At 34.7% G+C, this 25699-nt stretch overlaps 3 protein-coding genes across 11 annotated transcripts in view; 2 read left to right on the top strand and 1 right to left on the bottom strand.

Moving 5' to 3' along the window:
* Positions 1-2689, top strand: part of LOC110461679 (receptor-like kinase LIP2) — a 30542-nt gene extending 27853 nt beyond the window's left edge. For all 4 annotated transcript variants that reach the window (XM_021515271.1, XM_021515275.1, XM_021515274.1 and 1 more), the window contains one exon: positions 485-2689. In XM_021515271.1, the coding sequence (XP_021370946.1) occupies positions 485-1351 (867 nt within the window). In that variant the 3' untranslated portion in view covers positions 1352-2689. The remainder of the gene's footprint in view (positions 1-484) is intronic.
* A 4592-nt stretch (positions 2690-7281) lies between these two features.
* LOC110461708 (dihydrolipoyl dehydrogenase, mitochondrial-like) lies at positions 7282-22500 on the bottom strand. Of its 2 annotated transcripts, none has more exons than XM_021515325.1 (14): positions 22374-22500; positions 21575-21641; positions 20501-20580; positions 19864-20002; positions 19589-19689; positions 19048-19191; positions 18411-18512; positions 16710-16931; positions 13877-14013; positions 13419-13480; positions 12589-12716; positions 9825-9962; positions 8853-8942; positions 7282-8021 (listed from the first exon to the last, which is right to left on the bottom strand). In XM_021515325.1, the coding sequence occupies exons 1-14, from the start codon at positions 22413-22415 to the stop codon at positions 7956-7958; spliced, it is 1518 nt and encodes a 505-aa protein (XP_021371000.1). In that variant the 5' UTR covers positions 22416-22500; the 3' UTR covers positions 7282-7955. The 2 variants fall into 2 exon arrangements, with proteins under 2 accessions (XP_021371000.1, XP_021370998.1); XM_021515323.1 differs by lacking the exon at positions 7282-8021 and adding an exon at positions 8344-8436.
* A 58-nt stretch (positions 22501-22558) lies between these two features.
* The window catches only part of LOC110461706 (early endosome antigen 1-like), a 46439-nt gene continuing 43298 nt past the window's right edge, over positions 22559-25699 (top strand). For 4 of the 5 annotated variants that reach the window (XM_021515319.1, XM_021515322.1, XM_021515318.1 and 1 more), the window contains exons 1-2: positions 22569-22647; positions 24518-24553. In XM_021515319.1, coding sequence (XP_021370994.1) covers positions 22609-22647; positions 24518-24553 — 75 coding nt within the window. In that variant the 5' untranslated portion in view covers positions 22569-22608. Of the gene's footprint in view, positions 22648-24517; positions 24554-25699 lie in introns of all 5 variants that reach the window. The other variant, XM_021515321.1, reaches the window with a different exon arrangement.

Raw genomic sequence — 25699 nt, 5'->3', positions numbered from 1 at the left:
GTTTATTTTGTCCTGCTCTTTCTTAACATGTTCTTGGTTAACTTGTTGGGTATTAAAAAATCAATAATTATCTAAGTTTTATTGTATTCTCAGTGTCATTATTGATTTTCAATAAATTGATGGGAAAGAGGGAGAAATATGGGGAAATCTACACCTTCTGGTAGAATTCCCAGTATCCTCCATATGTACATTATATGAAAAACTATATAAATTTTAACAAAGTTGTTATACATTACTGTCATAAATCAAAACTGTACTAGACTTTACGAAGTAGGGTATAATAGATAACTTCACTCATTCACTCCTGAAGTCTTATTATCAACTATTTCAACCTTTGAATTTAAAGAGTTCAAAATTTGTCCTCAGGTGAATGAGTTTAAAGTTGTAGGGGGCTTCAACATGCTTCATTATTCATTGCTTAATTTATACAGTGTAGGTACCGGTATGAGGGTATAATTACAACTATATTGGATCAATTTTACAGGTGTACCTTGGTCTGGAGGAACTGGAGAACCATTTTAATGACTTACCCATCCTTAGACAAGATAGCCAGACAACAGAATCTCTGGAAGATAGAGTTGCTGATCTTAGTATCCAACAAGAATATGAGTGTGAGGACATGAATGAGGCAAAGAAACGTGAGGCAGAAAGAAAGATTCTTTTGAGGACATCTGATCCAGAGGAAAACGAAATTCTGAAATCAAAACGTGACATTTTCTTTGGCTCTTACTTGGAGGCTGTGACTGAGAATGGTGGGTATAATGATGAGTGTTCAGATGATTCCATAACCATGGTTCCGACTGGTGACCCACAATATCAAGAAAATGAATTTGGTGCAATGGAAAACATGGAAAGTCTGGACAAGGAATCCACACTGACAGAGAACAGCAGCATTCCAGTTAGTATGAGTCAGCAGAACCAGGAAGCTGTAACACTGATACACCAACATCAGCAGAAAATAGCGTTCTACGAAGGTGTGGTGAGCGAAGAAGGCATGGGAAGTGTACAAGAATCCGGCCAAGTGACAGACGAACCAGACTTGTCTGTCGAAAATAATAACGATTACACAACGGAACATGCTATTCCCACACAGGAAAGCAATTCTGAACCAGCTGGTCAAGGTCATCTGGAAGTGCTCCACAATAACCAACAGGAAGTGGTATCTAATTCGGACGGTTGTATCCAATCAGAAGTGATCTTTCAACACTGTGTCGATCAGGAGTCGGCCTATAAACAGCAGAATGACAATGTGGATCATTTGTTTGCTAGCTGTAGAAACCTTTCCCCGAACTCTAGCCAGTTGTGGCAACAGAAACGTGCCGAACCCAGTGAAAGTGAATGCTTTGTTTGAATGTAGCTTTTATCATTGTAGTCATTTTCACCTCTGGGGTGTATGATTTCCTATTTGTACTAGTCCTGACATAAAGTCTACTAGCCCCATGTGTCGGGCTATTAAAATTGTACTCCCCTGTACCTAAGTTCAGAGTCATCTATGTTTTCTACTGTTATTGTCTCAAAAATGTCTGTGTTTTCAACATTTGAAACAAACTAAACTATGCCGGTTTGAATAATTAAAAAAGGTTTTGACTTAAAATTAATTTGGTGTATATATTTCTATTGTAATTACACAGCCAAACCTGCCTGATAAGACTGCCACAGTGAAAAATCAAAATTAGTATATATATATAGACAGGTGGACATGATAAACAGGTTGGTATTACCTATAAATCAAAGTTCAGGGTATTTTCATTATGGTTGTTATCTCTAGGTGGACTGTATTGGCAGGTGGTCTTTATGGACAGGAAGTCATTATAGACAGGTGATCGTTAAGGCTTGTTTCACAGATACGGTATATGCATCATGCCTCTATAGATGATACCATCATCAGAAACCCTCGTTCGATTGTACTAGCGTTTATCGATAAACACTAGTACAATCGAGCGTGGGTTTCCGACGAAGCAGAGATGCAGGTCTTTCTAGTTCACCATGAAAGTCCTTTCTGCAGTGATTATTTAACATTCTAGGATTAAATAATTTTATTTATCCCTTGAATAAATGGATTGCTTCATGTGTTTACATGATGTGATATAAATCATAATAACATTGAATTTATGGTTGTATACATACATGCATGTATATTGTTCCCCCATCTCTTGAAAGTTGTCTTTGATCTAGAATATAACAGATATTTTTACCCTCCTATTTTTCTTTTAAATCTTGTTCTTTGCAACTTTTTTAAGATAAAAAAATTCTCATAAATTGTAAGTGTTACACAATCCATTCATATCTTATTGTATTTGAAACTTTGAAATTCACAAGATCATCATATAGAATGTACACATATTCTATAAGCATCAGATGTAAGGAAGGTATACATGGTAATGGACAATTTCAAGTTTTCCAAACCAACATCAAAAATTAAGTTACAGAAGGAACAAAACCGCTCCCACGTAGATTGAGCAAGGTTTTGTTGTTGTTGTGGATAATGAACATCTTTCTTAAAGTTACAACAAAGTTGTAATGTATTTAAAAAAAATCTGAAATGTCAGAAGATATTGACTCAGATTTTGCCAATTGAGTGCAGGCATTTCTATGCTTTGCCTAATTGCCATGCATGGTTATATACTGCATTTTGAACCGTTGTATAAAAGGTATGAAAAGTATGTATTGACTTCAGAAATTTAAAACATAACAATACTAATTGTAATAATTGTGCCAAAACATGAAAATATCTGCTTGAAAAATTATTTCTTGCAAATCAAGTTCGTTACTGGATTTTAGTTTTTTTATTTGTATATTATCATTATCATTTAGATATTTTAGATATTTTTTTTATGAAAATTGGTCCTATTTTGTCTATAGGACTGATATTTGGTTCACATTATATATGGATATACAAGAGTTAAATTATGATGCATATGTACATGTGTATTAAGGATGTGTGCTACCTTTCACATTTTATTTGCGACTTATAATGTCCGTAATCACTTTCGAAAAAACCTTGATTAGTATACCTGATTAATCAGATGACCCGACCATAATCGATGTCTGTCCTCTTGCGTACCATCATGTACGTGTCATCAGTTTTATAATTGACCAAGTCCTACATCCTCGGGCATGACAAATATTTTTCTGTAAACTCCATTCACCAGAATTGGCTCAGAAATGACAAAAGGCATTACACTTTTTCTGAACTGTGGTATCAGAATGTTCCTGATTTTGTGACATCATGTCATTGTTTTCACAATGTGACATTACACATTTATAGTGAAATAGGAATAGGGAAGAAATTTCTTACATTCTTTTTTTTAACCCTAGACAGTTCTGTCATTTACGCACAGGAATTAGAGAACATTAATTTCTTTTATGGAATTATAATCATATTAATTTATTGTTTCAAACCATTTCAGTACATTGTAATATATATAGTTGTTTATGGTTGTGTACTTTTACAAGGCATTGTAAGGGGACAGCTTGTCCATTACTTTTACAAGGCATTGTAAGGGGACAGCTTGTCCATGTGTTGTTATGTGCAGAGATCTGGCCAGTTTGGTTGTTCCCAACTATATATTGGAATAGAAAGGACTAGGTATATTGACTTGCTCCATGTCCGTCCATCCTGATTGTTTGTAAGGGCATTAATGTTTGATCAAATGAGACCTAGGCTTCTTTCTCATATCCAATATAAATAGTTCAGGTGGCGTGGAAAGATTCTGTGATAAATTAACGTAACTGGACCAAAACTGTGCCAAAGTTTTAGGCAGAGCTAAAACTGCACAGTTTCGAAGACTTGTGACAAATAAATCTAACAATATATCAAGAATAGTATGTCCTTCTAACATGCATGCTCTTAATTTTACTACAATTCATGATATATACACGTGAATTGACCTTGTTTGTGAATAAATTCACACTCGCAGTAGTATGTATTTTTAGTTTTGGTCAGGCACATTTGGACCCCACGATATGCATGTGCCAAAATATCCTGAAGTCACCCTTGCATGGCACGGATCTGAGTCAGTCAATTTCATTTCAAGTTCAGCTGGTTGAAACACTGAACCAGATACGAGAAAGTGGCCCAGATAAATGGATAATGTATAGAACTGTCAAAGTCATTAACCCCTTGATCAAGGTCATTAACCCCTTGGTCAAGTTCAAAAGTACATTTACTGGTAGGTGTCAAAGGTCAAGTCATCTTTATACATGTCTTGGCAATTACAAATATGTGGCACATCCCTCTCATGTTCATGTCAAAAGGTCAAGGTCAAAGCAAGAATTCAAAGTTCAAATCATTCAAATGCTTGTTAAAGCTATAACTTTGGAATGGTGGAGTCTTTAAAAAAAATATATGAAATTTTATAAATTAATTCATCAGAACTGACTAGAAAAGTTTGTTGTGTAACACCCTGAACTTCGAAGCACCGAGGTCAACGTAAATAGCGATCAAAATCATCACAATATTTGTCTGTTTCATACGCCAAAAAAAAAATGTTTGTCTTATCCTGTATTATTCTACATAGATTAATAATTGTTGCGTTGTATGTATAACTGTTGACTTATCACAAGACAATCAAACCTTGCTATAGTAAATTTATTCAGTATGTAGAAATTCTAATTACTGTAGAAATGGTAAGATGTCTGGTCAATGTCAATTTTCTCATCTAATAGGTGGGAAAACTTTTCAGGACATTTCATTTAACAGCATTTACTACATTTATTATCAATGAAATTGATATTTTCTACTTTGACAAATAATACTTTTGGTTATTTTCACACCAAACTGGCTGATCAGTTTAGTGTGAAAAAGAACAAAGGGCACAGAATATTAATAATATTGATAATAATAATTCGAGGTTCTTATATACCGCTTAATCACAACCTAGTTTGTAGGTTGTCATAAAGCGGTTCAAAAATTATTATCCATGGTTATGGGGCCTTTGCACCCAGCCAATATCTTTCCCAACTCCCTGGGAAGCATACAGCCGGTGCTGACATTTTGGCGCTCACAGCTAGCATTCAACAATTATAGCACTGCCCAACCACGTACTCATTTACAGCTGAGTAGACTAGAACAAGAGGAGTAAAGTATCTTGCTCAAAGATACAGTGCTGTGCCGTGATTCGAACTCGCAACCCTTCGGTCACAAGCCCGGCGTCCTACTTCAGTGCCTCCTATATTGTTGGATTCTTTGATGAATGTTTGACAGGTGCCTATATATTAAAAGTGATAAAAGAAATACTGATTTGATAAATAGTAAGAATGTCATCATCAGAATTTTGTTATGCAGATGCATTTTTATCGTGTTTTTGATCTACCGTAAAAACCCATGTAATTTGCGCACTTTTTTTTCAGAAATTTAATACCCAAAGTGGGGGGTGCGTAAAATACACAGGTATAGAAAATTTCAAGTTTTTTTCAGGAAAAGATCGACCATTCTGGGAGATCGCCATCTTGGATTATTTCCCTTATTTATTATACACGGAACTCTAAGACAAATGACGGTCAACAAATTTATTTATGTCAAACATTAATAAAAGATACATAATGTGTTGTTATGTGAGTTTATGTGAAAAGTATTATTAAATAGGTAACCGTTAACAAAAAAAGTTTAGCCAAATTCCTATGCCAGAGAATCGCCGATCAATGTAAAAGTACATTGCACTTATTATATTGTATTCGTTTCACAGAGTCATTTACATTTATTGTTGTATTGATGAGCCCTGATGATAACTTTAGAAATTGTAATGTTTTTGATTTGCTGCATACAATATGAATTCTGAAATATATGAGCTTGAACAAAAATAGCCATAAGGATCCCTGTCCCATTGCGCTGTTTTTTCCTATATACAGTAACCTCCCTTCATCTTCCGTTTAGATATACCAGTAGCACAGCTGGGACTCTGGACACTTGTTGACCGGGTAGCTTAACTGGATAGAGCAAATGTATAACAATCTGAAGTCCAGTGTTCGAGTCTAGTCTAGCACAGCTGAATATTTTTCGCTCAGATCGCTGTTGTTTGTTTCATTTCGTTAAAAGTTCCGCAAAGTATGGTTATCTTTTCAGAAATGATTTATCAAAGCTATAGTCATGCCAGGAAAAACAGTTTACAATATTTCCAGTTTTTTAAAGTAGTACGGGGGTCCTGAAATGAATAAATTAATAAATGAATGCGATATATATTATAGTTATTTGTGATTGGTTGGTCTAGACTAGCTTTCCCTATCCATTGTTATGTGTTTAAGTTATATTTGTGATAGAACTAAATTGTATAAGAAGTAGTACATTGTGTCGTTTTAAGCTGACAATTTGCCAATAAATTATTATAAATCTGTAAAGGTTTAATTTGCTTAACCCAGAGAGATGGTTAAACTAAAATGTGGTGATTTTTGAATGTGCAGCCATTCAGTGAAGATTTGTGTTAAGTGCCATTAAATGTTTTAACAATATTGACCAGAAGATTGATTGCCTATAATTGCTACAATGATATTTATTTTTTATAATGAACTAAAATAAAATAATTAAAGTCAAATTCTACATGTGATGTTATTTTTTGGAATGCAACTCAAGTCATTGGTGCCCACACAGAATATTAGTATCTGCATTGAGACAGTATTGATTTACACACACTGGTTCATAACGTATACCTACATGTACACTAACTCATGAGCATGACTTGTAACACCTATTGTTGTGATGTTGTGCAATAGTCTGACAGTGTTTACCCAGCTTAAGTGGCTTGTTTTCATACAGGTGGATTACTGGGAGAATTTTGATAGGAAAAAAAGAAAACTTGGATAGTCGGACAAAGAGATAGGTGACGGATGGATTAACCCATTCACCCCTACAGTCACATTTGAACCTTTAATACCAAATCAAAGACTGGACAAATCCAGTTTACAGATGTGGGGTGAATGAGTTATTAAAGCCCGACTATGCACATTTACAATGTTTTAAAAATGTGATTTTTTTTCATTCATACACTGTCAATCACTTCATTTTTATGAGATAGTGATTTTTGCATTATATCATGATGACACTCCTTTGCAATTTTCATATTTTTGGTTTATATTAATTCCACTTAGTTCATATACATGTATAAGTTAATTACAAAAAAAAAGTACTTTTAATATTAAAATAGGCCTTTCATTTCTGAATTCAAGTCATCTTCAGAATAGGCATAGTCCCAGAAATAAAGTACACACCAAAAGAGAGTGATTTACGAATAGCATTTCTCAAAAATGACTACTTTTCATCAGTAATGAAGAGTCAACAAATAACAGTTAAAATCAATATTATTTAATTTCTTGTCTTTTTACATATTACACATAAACATAAACCTGTACAGTGAATTCGGACAACTTTGTACAGACTAAATATAACTTAGGATAGATCACTCATACCTCCACGGTCAGCACTATTACCTGGTTAACACTAGCGTGTCAGATCTTTGATATACTTTTAGCCAACCCCCCTGCAATATAAAGTTCACTTGAACACAGATCTCTGGAGCTTACTTTGAAGCTGAACATGACCATTTCTTCTGTTACAGACAGATCAGTTTTGCAATGTGTTATGAAGGTCTTGGATTTTAAATTTTACATATGTCGGCTTCATTACCAGTAAGAACTATTAGAGAAACTAATTTTCCAGTTTTGAAAATGTTGGATATGCTGCAAGTGTCGCATGCATGAACTTAAATGTTCCACTCAACATGGAAATAAATACGACTGGAGATACAGTTAGGACGTTGCTTTATAGTCAACTGCATCCAATGACTGGGATGATTCTAAAGGCTGCATGTCAATATCTGTGCTTGAATACAGTACTAACATAAGAGTTATAATGTTAGTTTCACAAGCAACACCAAACAGCTGTCGTATCTTCATAGTAAACAGCATTTCCAAGATCACAGATTCATTCACCATTCACTACTTTTTAAAAATGCTCTCGCTGCTTAGAAGTTGATGGCCTTTCCTGCATATGCTGCTAAGTTAGCTTCCCTTAAAGCTTCGGCGACCGTCTGTAAAGTAAGGGGAGATATTTACCATGATGTTACACATTTATAGGGGAGATAATTATGTTATTTTTTATTAATTATGCTATATGGATGGGTTACATAACTGTAAAATTGTATGTTACTTAAAGCTTCGGCGACTGTCTGTAAAATAAGGGGAGATAATTACCATGATGTTACACATTTATAGGGGAGATCATTATGTTATTTTTTATTAATTATCCTATATGGATGGGTTACATAAACTGTATAATGTTATGTTACTTAAAGCTTTGGCGACCGTATGTAAAGTAAGGGGAGATAATTACCATGATGTTATACATTTATAGGGGAGATAATTATGTTATTTTTTATTAATTATGCTATATGGATGGGTTACATAACTGTAAAATTGTATGTTACTTAAAGCTTCGGCGACCGTCTGTAAAGTAAGGGGAGATAATTACCATGATGTTACCATTTATAGGGGAGATAATTATGTTATTTTTTATTACTTATGCTATATGGATGGGTTACTTAAACTGTAAAATTTTATGTTACTTAAAGCTTCGGCGACTGTCTGTAAAGTAAGAGGAGATAATTACCATTATGTTACACATTTTTAGGGGAGATCATTATGTTATTTTTTTATTAATTATCCTATACATAAACTGTAAAATATTATGTTATCTAAATGTTTAAGATATCTATTGTGAAGACAAAAATAAAACACAATTACTAGGGTGTTAATATAAAAATGGAAGTGTAGATGATATAAAAGCATCCTCTGATGACCTTTGAATGCTTGTGACAATAACTGAGTGATCAGGATGACATGATTTATATTCGACTACTTACTGGATGGGCGTGGCAGACTCGTGCAATGTCCTCGCATGAAGCTCCATACTCCATAGCTAACACAGCCTCATTAATAAGTTCTCCAGCAACCTACAATACAGTACATAATAAGTGAACAACAGTTCCATAATTATTTCGTCTTTGCCTATTGCAGAGTTATCTTCTCTTGTGAGCAGGTATTGAGGTCATTGGTTTGTGTGAGAAAATTACGTCGTTTTCTCAAAAATTGATGACGTTACTCTCACAAACAAACAATCAATACCTGCTAAAAAGAGCAGATAACTCTGCAATACGAAAAGACGGAATAGGGCTATTCCAGAGTAAAGACTATTCCAGTTGGAAATATCTGCAACTGTTACTGGTAGTATAGATGGCAGAATAAAACTCATTCAATGGTAGGTGGGTGATTTAAGACAAAGGGCAGGTTACATGATCAAGAACAATATAGATAAAACAAACTTGACTGCATACATTTTACAAATGAAATTCTCTTTTCTTTTTTGAGTCTATAAATATGAGATGCTTTGGGGGTCCATGTAATATAGTTTTACATGGAATAGCACGAACATAAACGTTAAGTTTCCAGTTAAATTGTTGTGATATGGAATGTAACAGACTAAGGCGGCCTTTGTTTATCGCTATCCAAATGGTTGTTCACTTATGAAATAAGGTCGGACCTAGTAATCTGATGCTACTTTCAGGCGAGCCTTGAAAAATTCAAAGCCATGCAAGGCCTGCATAAGCATTTGCAGGTCTGTCAGGATTTATACCCGAAATGTTACAATGTTACACACGCGAAATGGGTCTTAATGTAGCATCAGTTTCCAAGACAGTGGCCATGACCCCCAAATAGAAATTGAGATGGTGCCTTTTTGAGGAACCATCTGACCTCTCAGTGAAAACACAACTTTATTCATAAGGATTTGTTCTACACATTAGTATTTGACTCAAAGTACTACTGAAAACACTTACAGATCCTATAAAGTGAACGCCCAGCAGTCTGTCGGTTTCCTTGTCGGCAACGACCTTCACAAGACCATCAGCATCATCATTTGTCTTTGCTCGGCTGTTAGCTGCCAGAGGGAACTTCCCTACTTTGTAGTTTACTCCCTATCAACAAAACAAGCACATCTCTCAGCTCACAGAATACATATAGGTAGCAATCTCTAAACAAAGTATGTCGGGTAAAGTAATATACTTTGTTGAATTTGGTTAATCTGGTTATCAATCTAAATCTGCACATTAACCCTTTCCCCACTGTAGATCATAATGGACTCATCCACAGTAGAGTCTACTAAAGTTACATAGGGGTGAAAGGGTTAATGAGAAAACACATGCCAGAAGTGATTAGCTGATGCTGTAAAGTAAAATGTTTCATACAAAAAACCAATTTTGTTAAACTATAGGTACATTCGTGTATCTGGTTGAAACGGTTGAACCTGTAAAGAAAACGACAGGTACAGATCTGAACCGAGGCTGACCTCAGGAAAGTTTGGCAGGTGTAGATTGAGGGGTCCAGACTTACTTGGCCGAAACTAAAACAAGGTCAAGCCACATGTAGTTTTTAAGATACGTTATGTAATTCAGTGGACGCGTGAGAGAAGGGCATAATATTCTTGATACATTGTTTTTTGTTCTCCAAAACTGCATTTTTAGCTCTGCTTATAGAACGGTCCAAGTGCGTTCGTTTATCGTGGAATATTTCTGCGTCACACGTACCGTTTCAATCGGGATACGCGAATGTAGCCTTTGTGTACGTCAAAGTGCATGCAAACCATGAATATACTGATTATAGACACAGTTTGCAGAATCAAAACCACGAATTCATTATGAATTATATGATTTCATATAATTGTGTTTATTGATTTTGTATGTCCTGAACACCTCCCTGTTTTCTCTGTAATTCCCTTATTGTAGAATTACTTACTCACTATACTACTCCAGCTTCATATACAAGCCCAGACTACTCCAGATATCTATTTGTTACATTTATTTGAGAACTGATTATTTAAGAACGGATGCGGTTAACATGCTAATGTTATGCATATGACCCTTTATAGTGCCCCTTAATAATTAGAAGTCAACCAACCAAGATAACCCTCTCCATCACGTGACCTGGTTAATTAGTAGTCAGCTTCATTTATAAAAATTTCCATCTGAGAGACTGACGTACTTTCTTCATTACGATAATCTCTTCCTTATCCGCCACCATCCCCACCTCACACCCTTTCTCATGTATGTATACTGGGAATTGTTTTCCCTGCTTGGACTCACACTTCAAATTTTTTAACCCCTTTTATTAAAAGGGGAAAAAACCTTGGGTTTGCCAAGGTCATAATATTCATTCTAAAACATGTAATAGAATTCAAGTTTTAAATTAGTGTATCAGTACATTATACTCTACTATCAATCGACCTCTATGGTAACCACCCTGGTTACAGATGGCACCACTCAACCTTGTTAGATATAGAACATCCCTGTTCTCCTACACTAGAACATCCCTGTTCTAGCCGGTTGATCGTGGAAGGTCTGTTTCATAATTTTATAAGTCTTTTTACTAACATGGACAGACCTACTCTACAAGTCCATACAGAAGCAGCTGAGAAATAATTCCCAAGGGCCAAAATTATTTTGTAAAATTTGTGTGATTATGTCATGATTATTTTGTTACACCTGTTGAATGTACATGTACAATAGTTAGTTGGTATTCTTGATCTATGTTTTTAATATTCATTTTAAGAATCATGTTGGTTCTTATAATTATATCCTGTACCATACTTCATAGAGGATACATTTCATGTTTTAAGTTCTTGTTCATCTGATCCCTATAATAAATGTTCATAACTTCATATCCTTCATATCTGAGTTGTATTATCCTTTCTGGAGTAACTTGGTCTAAAGCTGCATTTTAGCTACAAACTTGTACACAAGATATAAATAATAACTTGCGAACACTCTGGCAGCTTGCATTGTGGGCTACATTATAAGTCAACTTCATTATGAAACTTCACATGGGATCAACAAACATGATGGTTGGCATACTTAAGTGGAGCTGGAAAGCAATTAACCAGAGTGGCTTCATTATTCAGATAATTTAGGATATTCCCACCTCCAATGTTTGATGTTGATCCCAAAGACAGATGGATGAGACACCATAGACCTAGAATATAAAGTACTCTTGCCCCCAACGTAAGAATTTACAACACAGATACTACCCAACATGACCGCTTCACTGTTAAACATAGAATACTCTTGCCTCTACTGTTTGATGTTGATCCCAATGGCAGATGGATAATACAGTACTAGAATATAAAGTCTTTTGTCTCCAATTTACAACACAGATATCACTTCACATGGCTGCTACACCATTAAAATATTGAATATTCGTGCTTCTAATGAAAAGACACATGTAAGAACACATGCATAAGAAAATTTCTAATTCCATTGTTAGATGTTCATATCATGTACAGATACTGCCAAATCTGAATATTACAGAGGAGTGACACGCAACTTCAAAACCGGACAATTTCTACGTTCTGCTGCTGGATGATTATTTCTATGTATATCAGATTATCAAACTAGTCTACTTATATAATCCACAAGGTCAGGCATACACAGCCTTTCACAACATATTTCAAGGGATTAACAAGAACATATGTTTATGACAAGGAGAATCCTTCAATTTTGAAGAGACGCATGTTGTGCATAATATGTTTCACCACAGATGTTGCCTCACCTCTTCCTTCAGTTGTTCCTCAGTCTTGCCCACCCAGGCGACCTCGGGATGTGTGTAGATGACAGAGGGGACACAGTTATAGTCGATGTGGACAGCACCTCCATTGATACCTTCTACACAGATTATACCTGTAACAAACAAAACATAGGTTTAACTTAAATTTTCAATGCCACATTTGATATATAACAGTTCTGTTACATATGAGTTTATTATGTAAATCAGTAACAGTATGGGATCACCTTTGTATAACCTGCCGAGCTAGACATCTTTAAGTCACAGACAGACCATTCTAATTAACTATGAAGAAATATACATTTACGAAGAAATTTTTCTCATGGCTGCGAGACTTTTGAAACTGGATCGAATGCAGCATTTTAACTTTTCTTCAGTAAATGAATTAGCTTTATTGCACTTGTTTAAACAATTTTTATGTTACACAAAAAATGAATTATTTCAATTTTCTTCGAATACTTATTCATGTCTCAACCAATTAGTTTTCACTTCAGACATACCTGACCCAAAAACACCAAAATCCCTTTTATCCATGATTTGCTTTCCTGGTTTCCTGTACTTTCATACAAGTTTTTAATCAAACTCTATGAGTGAAATCCCAAAAACGAAACCTGGTGATTTTGGTAGGGATATGTGATTTACTGTATTTGCCCTATGAACTGCATTTTGTAACCTAGAACACATGAGTACATCACTTTTTCTAAAACATCTCACCAAATCAATGCGTCAATTTCAGTTGTTGATATCTGAAAGCCAATTTTAAGTAAAATTATTCCAACTGATGGTGTATCTGGGGGCTTTGTGCATGCAACACTTACCTTCATCTTCAGCTTTGTGAGCTAACATTGGACCATCAATACAATCTCCAATGGCAAATATACTGAAAAATAGTGTGAAAAAGGTCACATTAACTGGAGAAAGAATACACATGATCACCATATGTAGTATTGATAATTTAAAAGCTCTAGACTTCACAGCCAAGTAGGGAGGGTATGCAATGTAGGCCTTTATAACAAAATTTCTGTTACCCCACAAGCAGTACCTTTCACTTTTGTCAATTTTATAAAAAAAAAACCACATTTTTTTTTGTTTCAGCTTCATTGATTCCTTACCCAATATCAATATGAAACCTTGGAAATGTTCTGTTTTCCCAAGCTTCACCAAGATACTGAGCATGTTTCATTGTTCAAAGCAAGGATTATATCAGATATTTTATCAAACAAAGGGGAAACAACTTTTTCCATCTTGTCAGGGAACAAACATCAATTACATTTACCTTGGAACATCTGTCTGGAAGCGAGAGTTGACTTGTACTCTGCCGCGACTGTCCAGCTGGAGCCCCACTGTATCCAGTCCAAGGTTATTTGTGTAAGGACGTCGGCCGATACACACCAGTAACGTATCACAGTCTATCTGTTGTAGGTAGAATTATAGCTAGTCATTTCAGACGACAACAAAACAGGATAATTTAAAACTGGCCCTTACTGTCATATCATTGACTGGTACATCTATTGGATTCTGTAACTTTGTAATTAATTAGCTGTTGTGAGCCTTATTTAGTCACCAATATTAAATGCTGTCTTAGAGTACTGTATATCTACTGTACATCATGAGGCAATTAAACATTATGCTGTAACTTCAAAAACTTGCTTCCAAATCATATTTCATTCATCAATCTAACAGTATAACAATTACAAAGAATATTCAGAACATTATTTATTAAAAAATATTTCATTCCGATTGTAAAAATTACATATTTTTTTAAAATTCACTGTAAATTTATGAAGATGTGCAGCTATAAATTTGCAAGCCTTGATCTAGTTTCTCAAAAATTTACCTGATTAAGGCCAACACAACTTTGCAAAACTAATATTTCATGATTTAATAATCATGTTAATATATTTTGTCTCTCTGGACAGTCTTCATTTCATCCTAAGGTAAAGTCCATATTACAGCACATATGTGTGAGAAAGATAAGGACTTTGAGTTTCTTTATTGAGGCAGCATAACATTTTAGTAGATACTTTGAATTTCAAGTCGTCCATGGTTATATATGTATTAATGTTATACTTCATACACAAACAACGTTTAGTATAAACGTGTTGCATGGTTTCAAAATTGACTGGTCTCATCAACAAGCTATGACTGTGTTAGTAATTTTCCTCGTGTTGCGACACATAAATAAGTATGAAGTAAAACTTTGATACACACGTCTTTCCAGTTTTGAAAATCCATCGGTTCTATTCTTAAATTCACATATCTTCTCTGTACCATTGGTAACTTAGGACAAAATCAAAGATTCAGGGTAAGCTATTTGATTGGGTTCAGCTATAAGAACCTGACCAATAGCTATAGGCTGATACCTGTCCTGTAGAGAAGCAACATCTCACTTCAAAACATGTTTCTTTTACCGTCACCATGCTGCACAAATCCTTTGATCTTCATTGAACATGTCAAGACTGATTCACTTGTATCATTCGCAATGTGTTACCCAAAGAGCTTTCATTTGTTATGCCATATTCCAAGAGTTAAGAGAAGGTAAGTAGGCAAAAAACTAAAACACTGACAGGTCAGTAAGGGCCCCATCTTGTGGCAATATATTCCCCATAATCATCAAGAAGCAATCTGCCCATATAGCTGAGCTTGACATTTGGCATTTGGACTTCAAAAAGAATCGCAAGGAAGCAAAATATACATTTTACATGTACTATGATGTGAGTCGTGTTTCCTTCCGCCCCCATACTTGCTGGGCTAACAGAAATGTAAATACCGGTGCAATACTCATTTGTTAGCTTTGATTTGTTTTTTTCACCTTATATTCCTCCTACATCAAGAGCCAGGGTCAAGGTCAGAGATCCACATTGTCTTTGACCTTTGGACCCAAATGACCTTGACCATTAACCTAGTGACCCTGAACTTTGGTCAGTTGACTTATTCTTTAATTCCAACCAACTTTGCTTCTTGATATCATAGCAAAATGTTCATCAGTGAAAAATACAAATCTTGACATTGACCCTTTGGACCCCGTAACCTGGACCTAAGGTCAGTTGACTCTGTGTTAAGTTCTGAACAACATTGCTTCATAATGTCATAACAAAATGTTTATCAGTGAAAAGATGCAAATTTGACCTTTGAATCTAATGACCTTGATCTTTGACCTTTACTTTTAACCTCAGTGTGTCTCTTTGTTTGATTTAGAACAACTTCGCTTCATAATGTCATAGCGAAATGTTTATCAGTGAAAAGATGCAAATTTGACCTTGACCTTTGACCCAATGACCTTAACCTTTGGTCAGTTGACTTATTCTTTAATTCCAACCAACTTTGCTTCTTGATATCATAGCAAAATGTTCATCAGCGAAAAGATGCAAATTTGACCTTGACCTTTTACCTCAGTGTGTCTCTTTGTTTAATTCCCAACAACTTTGCTTCATAATGTCATAGCGAAATGTTCACCAGTGAAAAGCTACAAAATTTGACCTTGACCCCTGACCCGATGACCTTGACCTTTGGTCAGTTGACTCTTTGTTTAATTCTGATCAACTTTGCCTATGATATCATAACAAAATGTTCATCAGTGAAAAGATGTAAAATTTGACCTTGACCTTTGAACCTAATGACCTTGACCTTTGACCTTGATTTTTTACCTCAATGTGTACTTTTGTGAATTGGACATCTTGACCAAGTTTCATGTACATCGGTCAATAAATACCAAAGTTATCAGCCAGGAACAGAATTGGTGGACGGACAGACAGACAGACAGACAGACAGAGTGATTACTATAGGGAACCCGTATCTCTGATACGGGGCCCTAATAAATACTTGTGTTTCCCATATCATCCTCGGAAAAATAGGTAGGTAGGTTGGTATATTTTTCTTTTGAAAATATTTTTCCTATGTTTATATAGAGCAAGAGTTCTGACTTAAACAGTGCATATCACTAAATGCCAATGAAAACTTTAGTGTAGGCACAAAAACCGAAGGTAGATAGGGCTAGCAAAAACTCGAGATTTTGTTTATTTGGCCGTATATTGAGAGTCAAACCCTTTGAGTTTCAATGATGACATCTTTCCAAACTGATGAATCTTACTTTAGAACACAAGCCTTACCTCTTCTGCTTTTCCTGATTTCACATTTTCTACGGCCACTTTGATGTTGTTTCCTTCTTTTACTGCTGCTGTCACTTTCGTGCCCAGTTTGAATTTTAAACCTTGCTTTTGTAGAATGCGCTGAAAGTTCTTCGATATTTCCATGTCTATCCCCATACCTCCCACATGGCTTAGAAACTCGACGCATGTCACTTGAGCTCCCAACCTTTGCCACACAGAGCCCTGGAACCAAACATATGTCACAATGTACTAATCATTATTAAATTTGATTTAAATGATGTAAGTGTTTTGTAATTACTTATGAATTGTTTTTGCAGGATTTTCTTGGATGGTTGTTTATATTAAAATTTACTATTAAATAGGATTGCCAAATACTGAATTATAAACATAGACTTTATTTTTTTACAACAACTATGAAACAAGTTATCTCAACTTATATTAAACGCTCTTGTCAGCCTGGATGTTAGTGCATGTGTGGTCTTTCTGTTGGAGGAAACCAGAGGACCTGGAGACAACATGGGTTGTCAGACAGGTGACCCCATACCTTTTCACATCCGATCGGGGAATCAAACCCTGGCCACCTTGGTGAAAAGCAAGAGTGCTATCCACCGTGTCAGCCAACAACCCTAATTATTGAATTATTTCCTTCAAATATAACATTTGGTAAAGTTAACCTCCAGTCAGTTCGAATAGGCGGATAGTTTGAACACCATTTTGAACAATAAAAATAATAATTTTCTGTCTAGTGATATTTCGAACCCTGCTTACACACATTTCGGATTGTTCGAACACACAACTTGAGTACTGAACTTACGTAATTATTGATCGAGGTTGGCTATCGGCGATGCAATAATAGCCTTGAAAACTTCCTTAAACTTGATCTATTTGCGCATCGACAGCGTTTACCTACTGAATAACAGGTAGTACTCATGTGAGTCCATTGTTGTCATCAATGTCGGACAATTTGTACATAAATAAGTCACATGTCACTGATAACTGAGTTTTTAGGCCCCGACCATGTATGATATCTTAACAGTACACGGAGCGCGGAATGTTACCGTCACATCGCTGACAGATGTGTGTATTGTCATGATATTACTGTGATTACAATTTTATTATATAATCCTGACCTGGCCACCGATCACTGATATATAACTTAATTGATATATAAACCAACATGTGCCAAAACAAAAATATCTGACCAGGTGGTAGATCGAACTATTAATCCGTAATTACAGTTTCAATCCACCCTCAGCATTCTAATCAGTACAACTGAACTTTCGTCATTACCCGAGAAAAACATCTACTGCTTTGCGACCAACATACTTGTCTCTGCTTTGCAATTGAACTTAATAATTGATTTTCAATATGTAAGTAAATATAAGAAATATATATATACCATTATTCATCTCCAGATTTGCAAATATATATCGCAATAAGGCCGTCGTTGTCCCGTATCAATGACTTGACTGTTTGCCATGATTTTTGCCGATGTCGACTTGGATAGTTCGAACTACTCTTTATTTTAGCAGAGCCCTATAATTTCGTGTATTTATTTAATTTTGTTCGAACTGACCGAAGGTTTACCGTACCAGTGTACAGATCAATCTAGTTTTTGTACAATGCCATACATATCCACTGGGACTTGGATATCACGATTTAGTCCATGTTACAGTTAAAGTCTTTATCTGTTTTACTGACCAGCTCTACGCCGATGACCCCAGCTCCGATCACCACCATCTTTTCTGGGACGCTCTTTAGAGATAGTGCTCCTGTAGATGAAACGACACTTTCTTCGTCAATCTGCAAAAAAAAGATAATAATCAGTACAAGAAACATGAACATCAAGGTATAGTGGTAGTAAGTTATTAGTTTTATGAAAATATGACATTTTTTGAAAGTTTTCATATCACTTCATAATCTCATCTTAATTGGTTTTAAGCTGTACCAGGGGCAGTACATTTCTATGCATTAATACAGGATGTATCTATTTAAATGTTTTGACAAGTTTCTATAAAATACAATTAGCATATTCTCATACTTAAGCTTTGTATACAGTTTGACTGAATTTCATTCAGAAATGAAGTCCCTGTAGCATTGATACTGAATCAGGGTTGGACTGGATGGGACAGACATTGGTAGCATTATACGCCCCTGCCCCATACAATTACAGGCCATAAAACTTAAGGGAGATAACCCTAACACAAAGCCAAGGAAAAGTACTAAGTAGTAGATACATATCATCTAATTTATAAATACTGTGTGGGTCACCATCCAAGCATTTTACGTGTGTAACTGTTCCACCACTTCCAATTGACATGCTTTCTGTCTCACCTACCTCTATACCTGGGAAAGGTGTTACTTCAGATCCTGTAGCTATCAGTATATTCTTTGTGGAGATCTTTTCTTCTGTACCATCATCCTTGATTACTGTTACTTCGTTAGGACCCGATATCTTACCAAAACCTTTAGCATGTGTTACCTACAATATTCAACAAGTATGTGTCTGAACATTTCAGCAATATTTTTTTTATTAAGATTTAACTCGATTATATTAATTCCACATTAAATATTAATAAATATGACAAGATATCACTTATCTGGAAATTAATGGAGAATGCCAAATACTGAACCAAAATCTTTTCAACACCCGACCATTTTATATATTGTAATCAATTTTATGTAAACTTTATAGTTGAGTAGACAACAAAATCAACTTTCTACCATCGCATCAAATATACAAAAGACCTGAAAAGCAATTAAACCCTTTACATTTTCACTTTTATGTCACATTACATATCTAACGCATATAAAATACAACTCAATATTCGACACAAAATAGTAATCTATCTTTAAAGATGAAGACATGATGTACCTACTTTATTTTGTTTAAAGAGATGAGCGATTCCTCCTGTCAGAGCGGACACTGCCTTCACTTTCTGTCCCATCATCTTGTCTAAATCTAACGTTACATTGTCGCCTGAAACAAATAATAAGATATTTATTTTTGAATATAAAATTTAAAATGTTGGCCAAAACAGCATTAATTTTCTGTCAATTTCAAATTAATTTTACATTGAAAAATTAATTCCTCATAAAAATATATATTTGTCAACAAACTTGAGGAAAGTTCTATTTTTTTTATCAGACTCACAAATAATTCCCCGATTGTTGAGGTCTTTTCCCTTGGCCATATGGTAGAAGTGCGAGTTATTGAGCAAGGCCTTCGATGGGATACACCCTACGTTGAGACAGGTGCCACCAAGGGTTTCGTTTTTCTCCACACATATTGTCTGCAATAGCCAAGAAATCACAAACTAAACCAAGCATCTTATGAGTAATCTAACCCTAAATACTGAAATACCAAAGCCTACATTTTGTACTTGTTCCTTTATTTGCAATAGCTAAGCCCAGTTGTACAAAATTTCAAATGAAATTTGAATCATTAGTTAAGTTCTCAATCACATAATAAAACTTTCATTTTTCCTCAACATTCAAAGCTATCAGTCTGGTTGTGTAGATTTAAAAGAAATCATCTGCCAAGCCCAGCCAGTCAGGCTTTTATTAGGAGGCACTGTGTTGCAGGTTCAAGGCCTTATACGTGGGGCCGTTGCCAGGTGTACTAATCACAGGTTGGTGTCTTTTACCCTGGGTACTCTGGTTTTCCTCTACCACCAATAATATATATGAATGTTCCGTATATTTCATGTATGATATTTTTATTAATTTTCTTACACACAAGTGTAAATTAAGTCACACTAGACTATCATCACCATGCTCCTAATACTTACTTTCATCCCCAGCTGTGCTGCCTTGATAGCGGCCACATATCCACCAGGTCCAGAGCCTATTACTACCAGGTCATTGTCAGCTGTGATGGAAATAAATCATATTTATAAAGTAAAATAAGTTTACAAATACATGTACATTAAAATGTATGTATCAAACTGTCCAACTCTCCCTATTTTGGAGGGAGTCTCTCGATTTTGAACCCTTAAAGTGAACATTTTCTAACAGTTAATTTGCTGAACTATTCCTATTTCCTAAGAACTAACGATTTCCTTTGAAATAACAGCTCAAAAGATGCCATTTAAAAGTATTGTTTTCCCCTAGGGTGTACATACACACAATTTATTTATGATTTTAATTCTGGGCATGCGCAATCTCCCCCATGGAAATTTCAAAAAGGTGGCAAGCATGGCATATCTTTGTTCATCTTCAAAATTCAAGGGTTATATGACCTTGACATAAAATATCTACACTTAAAAGAATGGCATAACCTCTGGATTTGTTTAGGAGGTTACACATTTTTTAAATAAACTGTATAAACAGCTCATATATGTACTGAGCATGATGTTCAATTAGATAGATTTTTTTATGTCCATGTATTAAAAATGTATATGTGAATAGAAGCAAATTTTCTGTTTGTTTTCAAAAGTTTGAAGAATCAGGATCTTGGTCTTTTTCTCATGTGAACATATAGAATGGCTGACCCATCTACATGTAATATATAGAGTTGATCAATAAAAAAAAGAAGAGTTGACAATGGTTTCGTTAATATTTATTTCCTTAACTTTAACAATGGGGAAACCGGTAATAGAAAATATCTCAGATGTTTAATAAACTGAAGATAGGTGTTCTAACTTACTGCTGATTTACAGTAACAAAACTTAGAAAGAAGACCTTAACTTCACAATAGTAGTCGTAGACTAATGGTATGACGTCGACAACGATGAGTTAAGTTATTTGAAAAATATGTTCATCAGTGGGAAAATTCATGCTTCGAACAAAGTGATAAATAGGAATATCAAAAATGTCTAACTACACTTCAGGAGATGTGTTATGAATATACAGGAATGTCTTACGTGTTGAAGAATAGTTTCTGGTCTGAGACACGGAGAAACATCGGTAGACCTGCCCTCCTGATCCAGACTACAAAGAAACAAATTATTTTTTCATGAATTATGGTTTTGTTGGTGCACATTTAAAATGTTGAAGTTTTTTCTTGTCTTCAGAATTCACAGAATTCTGAAGACAAGAAAAAACTTCAACATTTTAAATTAATGGCGAAATGGGTGACAAATGAATTGCAATTTACCATTCTGTTTCATCAGGGATGTGTAGTGGACTACACATCCCTGGTTTCATTGAGATGATTTTATTATTTGGGAATGATAATTTAGGAATATCTGTGGGCAAAGGGAGTTAATCCACACAGACCAGCCTCATCTGTCAAAATACACCTTTAATATAATAACTAGTAAAAAAATACATAATCGATGTCACTACGGCGCTGTATAAAACTGTTAATTCGCGGATATCATCCAAACAACAAGACAAACAAAATTAAGGGCCAAAAAATTCAATCTGAATTGCGCATGAAGCGACTGCTGTAATTTGTTAGTCGTGAACAGTCATTAGCAAGAAATTCCTGTTGACATCGGTTGTAAAAAAGGCAATATGTGTATGGAGTTGTTCTTAGACATTCACAGCGAACATCTTGAACAGTTTAAATATTTTATTTTACAGACTAACGTCAACAAGACCCTTGCATCAGCTGACTTATGACTACACTATTAATCAAATTATTAAGTTATTTTCAAAGGTTGAGATAATATAAAGAATTAGCAATATGGCATAGTATTCCCCAAATTACCAACTTACTCTTAGAATGGGAAAATATTTTGTTATAGACGAGGCAAGCATCTTTATAAGGCGATGTTCTTCAACCCGGCGTGAATGATGTTTCCTAACTTATTCGTCAGAGGTCGCGATGTCCTTGACTTCCGGTGACAACTTCCGGGAGGGCAGTACTCTGATTGGGGGCGAGACGGTTCCTCGATGAAAGAGTTAATTTTAGTCATTATTTTAAGATATTACATGTTTTTAAAATTTAGCCATGTTTAAGCGACTACGAAATAAGAAAGAGAATGAGAAGGTATGGTTCAAATAATTGTACTTTGAATATGACGATATATAACAAGGCACCTGTCATTCTAGAAGGGAGCAATCATTATTTATGTTTTGCACTAGTCAGTAGTTTAATGAAACTGTATTTTGTATTTTGATGATTTCCTCTTCATTGGCCTGCATAATAGAAATGGTCCATTCATAAAACTTCATTTGATTAATAATACACACATTTCTTATTTTAAACAAAATGACAATCAGATAGGATAGAGTGTCAACAGCTTGCTGCTGTAAATATTGTTTTCATTTGTTAAATGTTACTAACATTGTTAGTGCAGTTACTATTATGAATATTTCTAGGACATGTACGTGTAGTCCTTATAACAATGCGACAGGGATTAATGCCTCAGAAATCTAGGTGTATATGACTGCCCAGGTTACGTACCAACTGAACTTACCAGTTGTGGGGCTGACAACCCTCTGTCCAGCTATTGACATTTAACACTGTTTACTCCTAAATCAACAAAGTATTTGCATATCCATGACCTTTGTTAATAATGTCACTGGTTTTGATCTTGGGGAAAGTTAAAACTGCTTCAGACTTAAAATGAGATCAGGTACCGCTTGGGCATGTCCATTCCTTCACAAAAGTTATTTTGACAAAAGTAGTTTGAAAGATTTGCATGCATTATACGAAGGATTTCTTATTATTGTAGGACAACATCTTAGTTTAGACAATAGCTGTACGTATACGCCACTTTTTTCATCAAGCAGTTGGCTTAACTCCATTATTTCTGTATATATATATCAAACTGAAATTTTAAAAAATAAGATACTATAAAATTATCGATAACTTCTTAGAAATGAAATGCAAGTAAAGTTGATATTATTAGTTTGTTTATAGTCAATATTTCTACTTCCACGTCTTAGACATGAGGTAAATTGTACCGACAACAGGTATTACCATTGTCACAACACTGTATTAAGAAATATTTGTTTTAAGTAATTTACAACAGAAATATCCCATGTTAATCATATCTTGCAATCCATGTTTAACCAAGTTGTAATTGTTTAAAATAAATGAGTAATATAAAACAAAAAAAATAATGACACAAGAACAAAACCTACATGGGTCCATATCAGGACCTATCAAATGTCAGTCCTAAACTTTACCAATGATGCTTTCCATTAACTATGAATGTACAGCATCAAAATGAGAGATGAATAACTGGGTTTTCATTAAGCCGGCCATGTATAATCACTGGTTCAGTTATGATTGTAGTCTGTTAAAATCACCTTTTTCTTATATTTCATATGTAATTTTACGAAAGTTGGCTTGTTAAAATTATCATTTTGGTCTGTCCAAATAAAAGTTACTGAAAAGCCTGAATAAATGGAACTCCTCCTAAGTGTCACAATTATAACTGGTGCATTTGTACTGTAAACTCACCTAAAAGAAGAAGTATATTTCAGAGATGTCCGTTTATCTGTCGGACCTAACGAGGCTACATGAAGGTGTTAATCACAAGTTATTTGTCTCAAAGTAGCTTTTTCTTGACTTTTTTGTTATATCTGTATTATTTTTTGGCACTGCATGTTTTAATAAAACCTCTTACATACTTTTACCCCAGTACTTTTTATTTAGAATTAATTTGTACAAGTCAATCCGCCTTCTCCTAAAATATCAGCTGTTAAATATTAATATATATACATGAATACATGAATTTACATTTGTTTATTTATTGCGAAGTTGGACATTCTTTTTTGGGTAAAAAGTGTCTAAATACCATGAGGAATGCAACCAAATTTTGCCCTAAAAAGCACAGATTAAAACCCCCTGTATATGCAAATATATAACAAAGAGTAGTTTGACTGTAAACATATTTATTTTGATGTAGACGGCTACAGTGCCAGCTGCGAATGATGTTGCCAAGGTAACTGTATCAGCTCTTCCTATATCATATCTTCCTATATCATAGCCAGAATGTCTCATTGTCTGCTGCACGAATCCCTCCATCTAGAAAACCTTTCATTAACTCCTGACCATAAGACAAACCAAATTGGAAAATCCTATTGCCTTTTCACTGTGTTTCCTTTGTCGGTAAACCTAAAAGTAGGCACTTGCTTGACCCCTGCTGTTGCTGTCTGGATCGGTGCATGCGTACTTACGATTCTGGATGTGTCATGTTATGAAGTTTGTTTTGGGTATATAAGGTCTTTGCAACACAATAAAAAGAGAACTTGAGTTTGCATTGTACATGTTTGTTTATGTATGTAAATATCTACATAAGTATGATTATCTAACTATTGTATGACTTTCAAATAATAATGCCCAAATTTAAGACCTCTAGTTTGCTATAAGTCTTCTAGAATCCCCAGGGAATTTCGAGGATTTTATTTCCTATATATAGTGTCTTCTTTCACATGGATATCATACAGCATTTACAGTAGATATCCCACAGCATCATTGAATGATATTGTTTATCAGCTTATTTTGTTATAAATTTAATTATTGGTACTTTTATTACATGTGCAACAGATCATCCTCTGATTTATATGTAAAAAAAGCCATTAAATAGTGTTATCTTCATGTAAACTTATATAGCAATATATAAAAGTTAAAAAGATTTCAAGTATTTCAATATGAGATTGTGTTTAATCATACTTATCGTACATGATTTTATATATGATCACTGGCATCATATTATGAATAAAGATACCACCCATGGATTTATGAACAGTACAATCTTGGGCAATCAAATTGTAATTAAATTTTTTCAGAATATATTGCATGAACATATCATCCATCAAACATTCATGATTTTTTTATATGTTAAAAGATAGTAAAATTGAATTTTTAATGTACATTTATAATTTAGGTCCTAATAATCATTTGTGAAATAAATGTTTCTTGGATTTCTTTTTGATTTTTTTTTATATCTTTTGGATTAAAGGATTAAATTAGGTTGTCAATTATTTTATGAAATGAGATTTATGATTTTTAGCTCACCGGGTCCAAAGGACCAAGGTGAGCTTATGCCATACCGTGGCATCCGTCGTCCGTCCGTCCGTCGTCCGTC

The sequence above is a fragment of the Mizuhopecten yessoensis genome, unplaced genomic scaffold, assembly GCF_002113885.1.
Source record: "Mizuhopecten yessoensis strain PY_sf001 unplaced genomic scaffold, ASM211388v2 scaffold10651, whole genome shotgun sequence".
Classification (NCBI taxonomy): domain Eukaryota; kingdom Metazoa; phylum Mollusca; class Bivalvia; order Pectinida; family Pectinidae; genus Mizuhopecten; species Mizuhopecten yessoensis.
The sequence above is the reverse complement of the archived record's forward strand: the minus strand, read 5'-3'. Positions and strand labels throughout refer to the sequence as shown.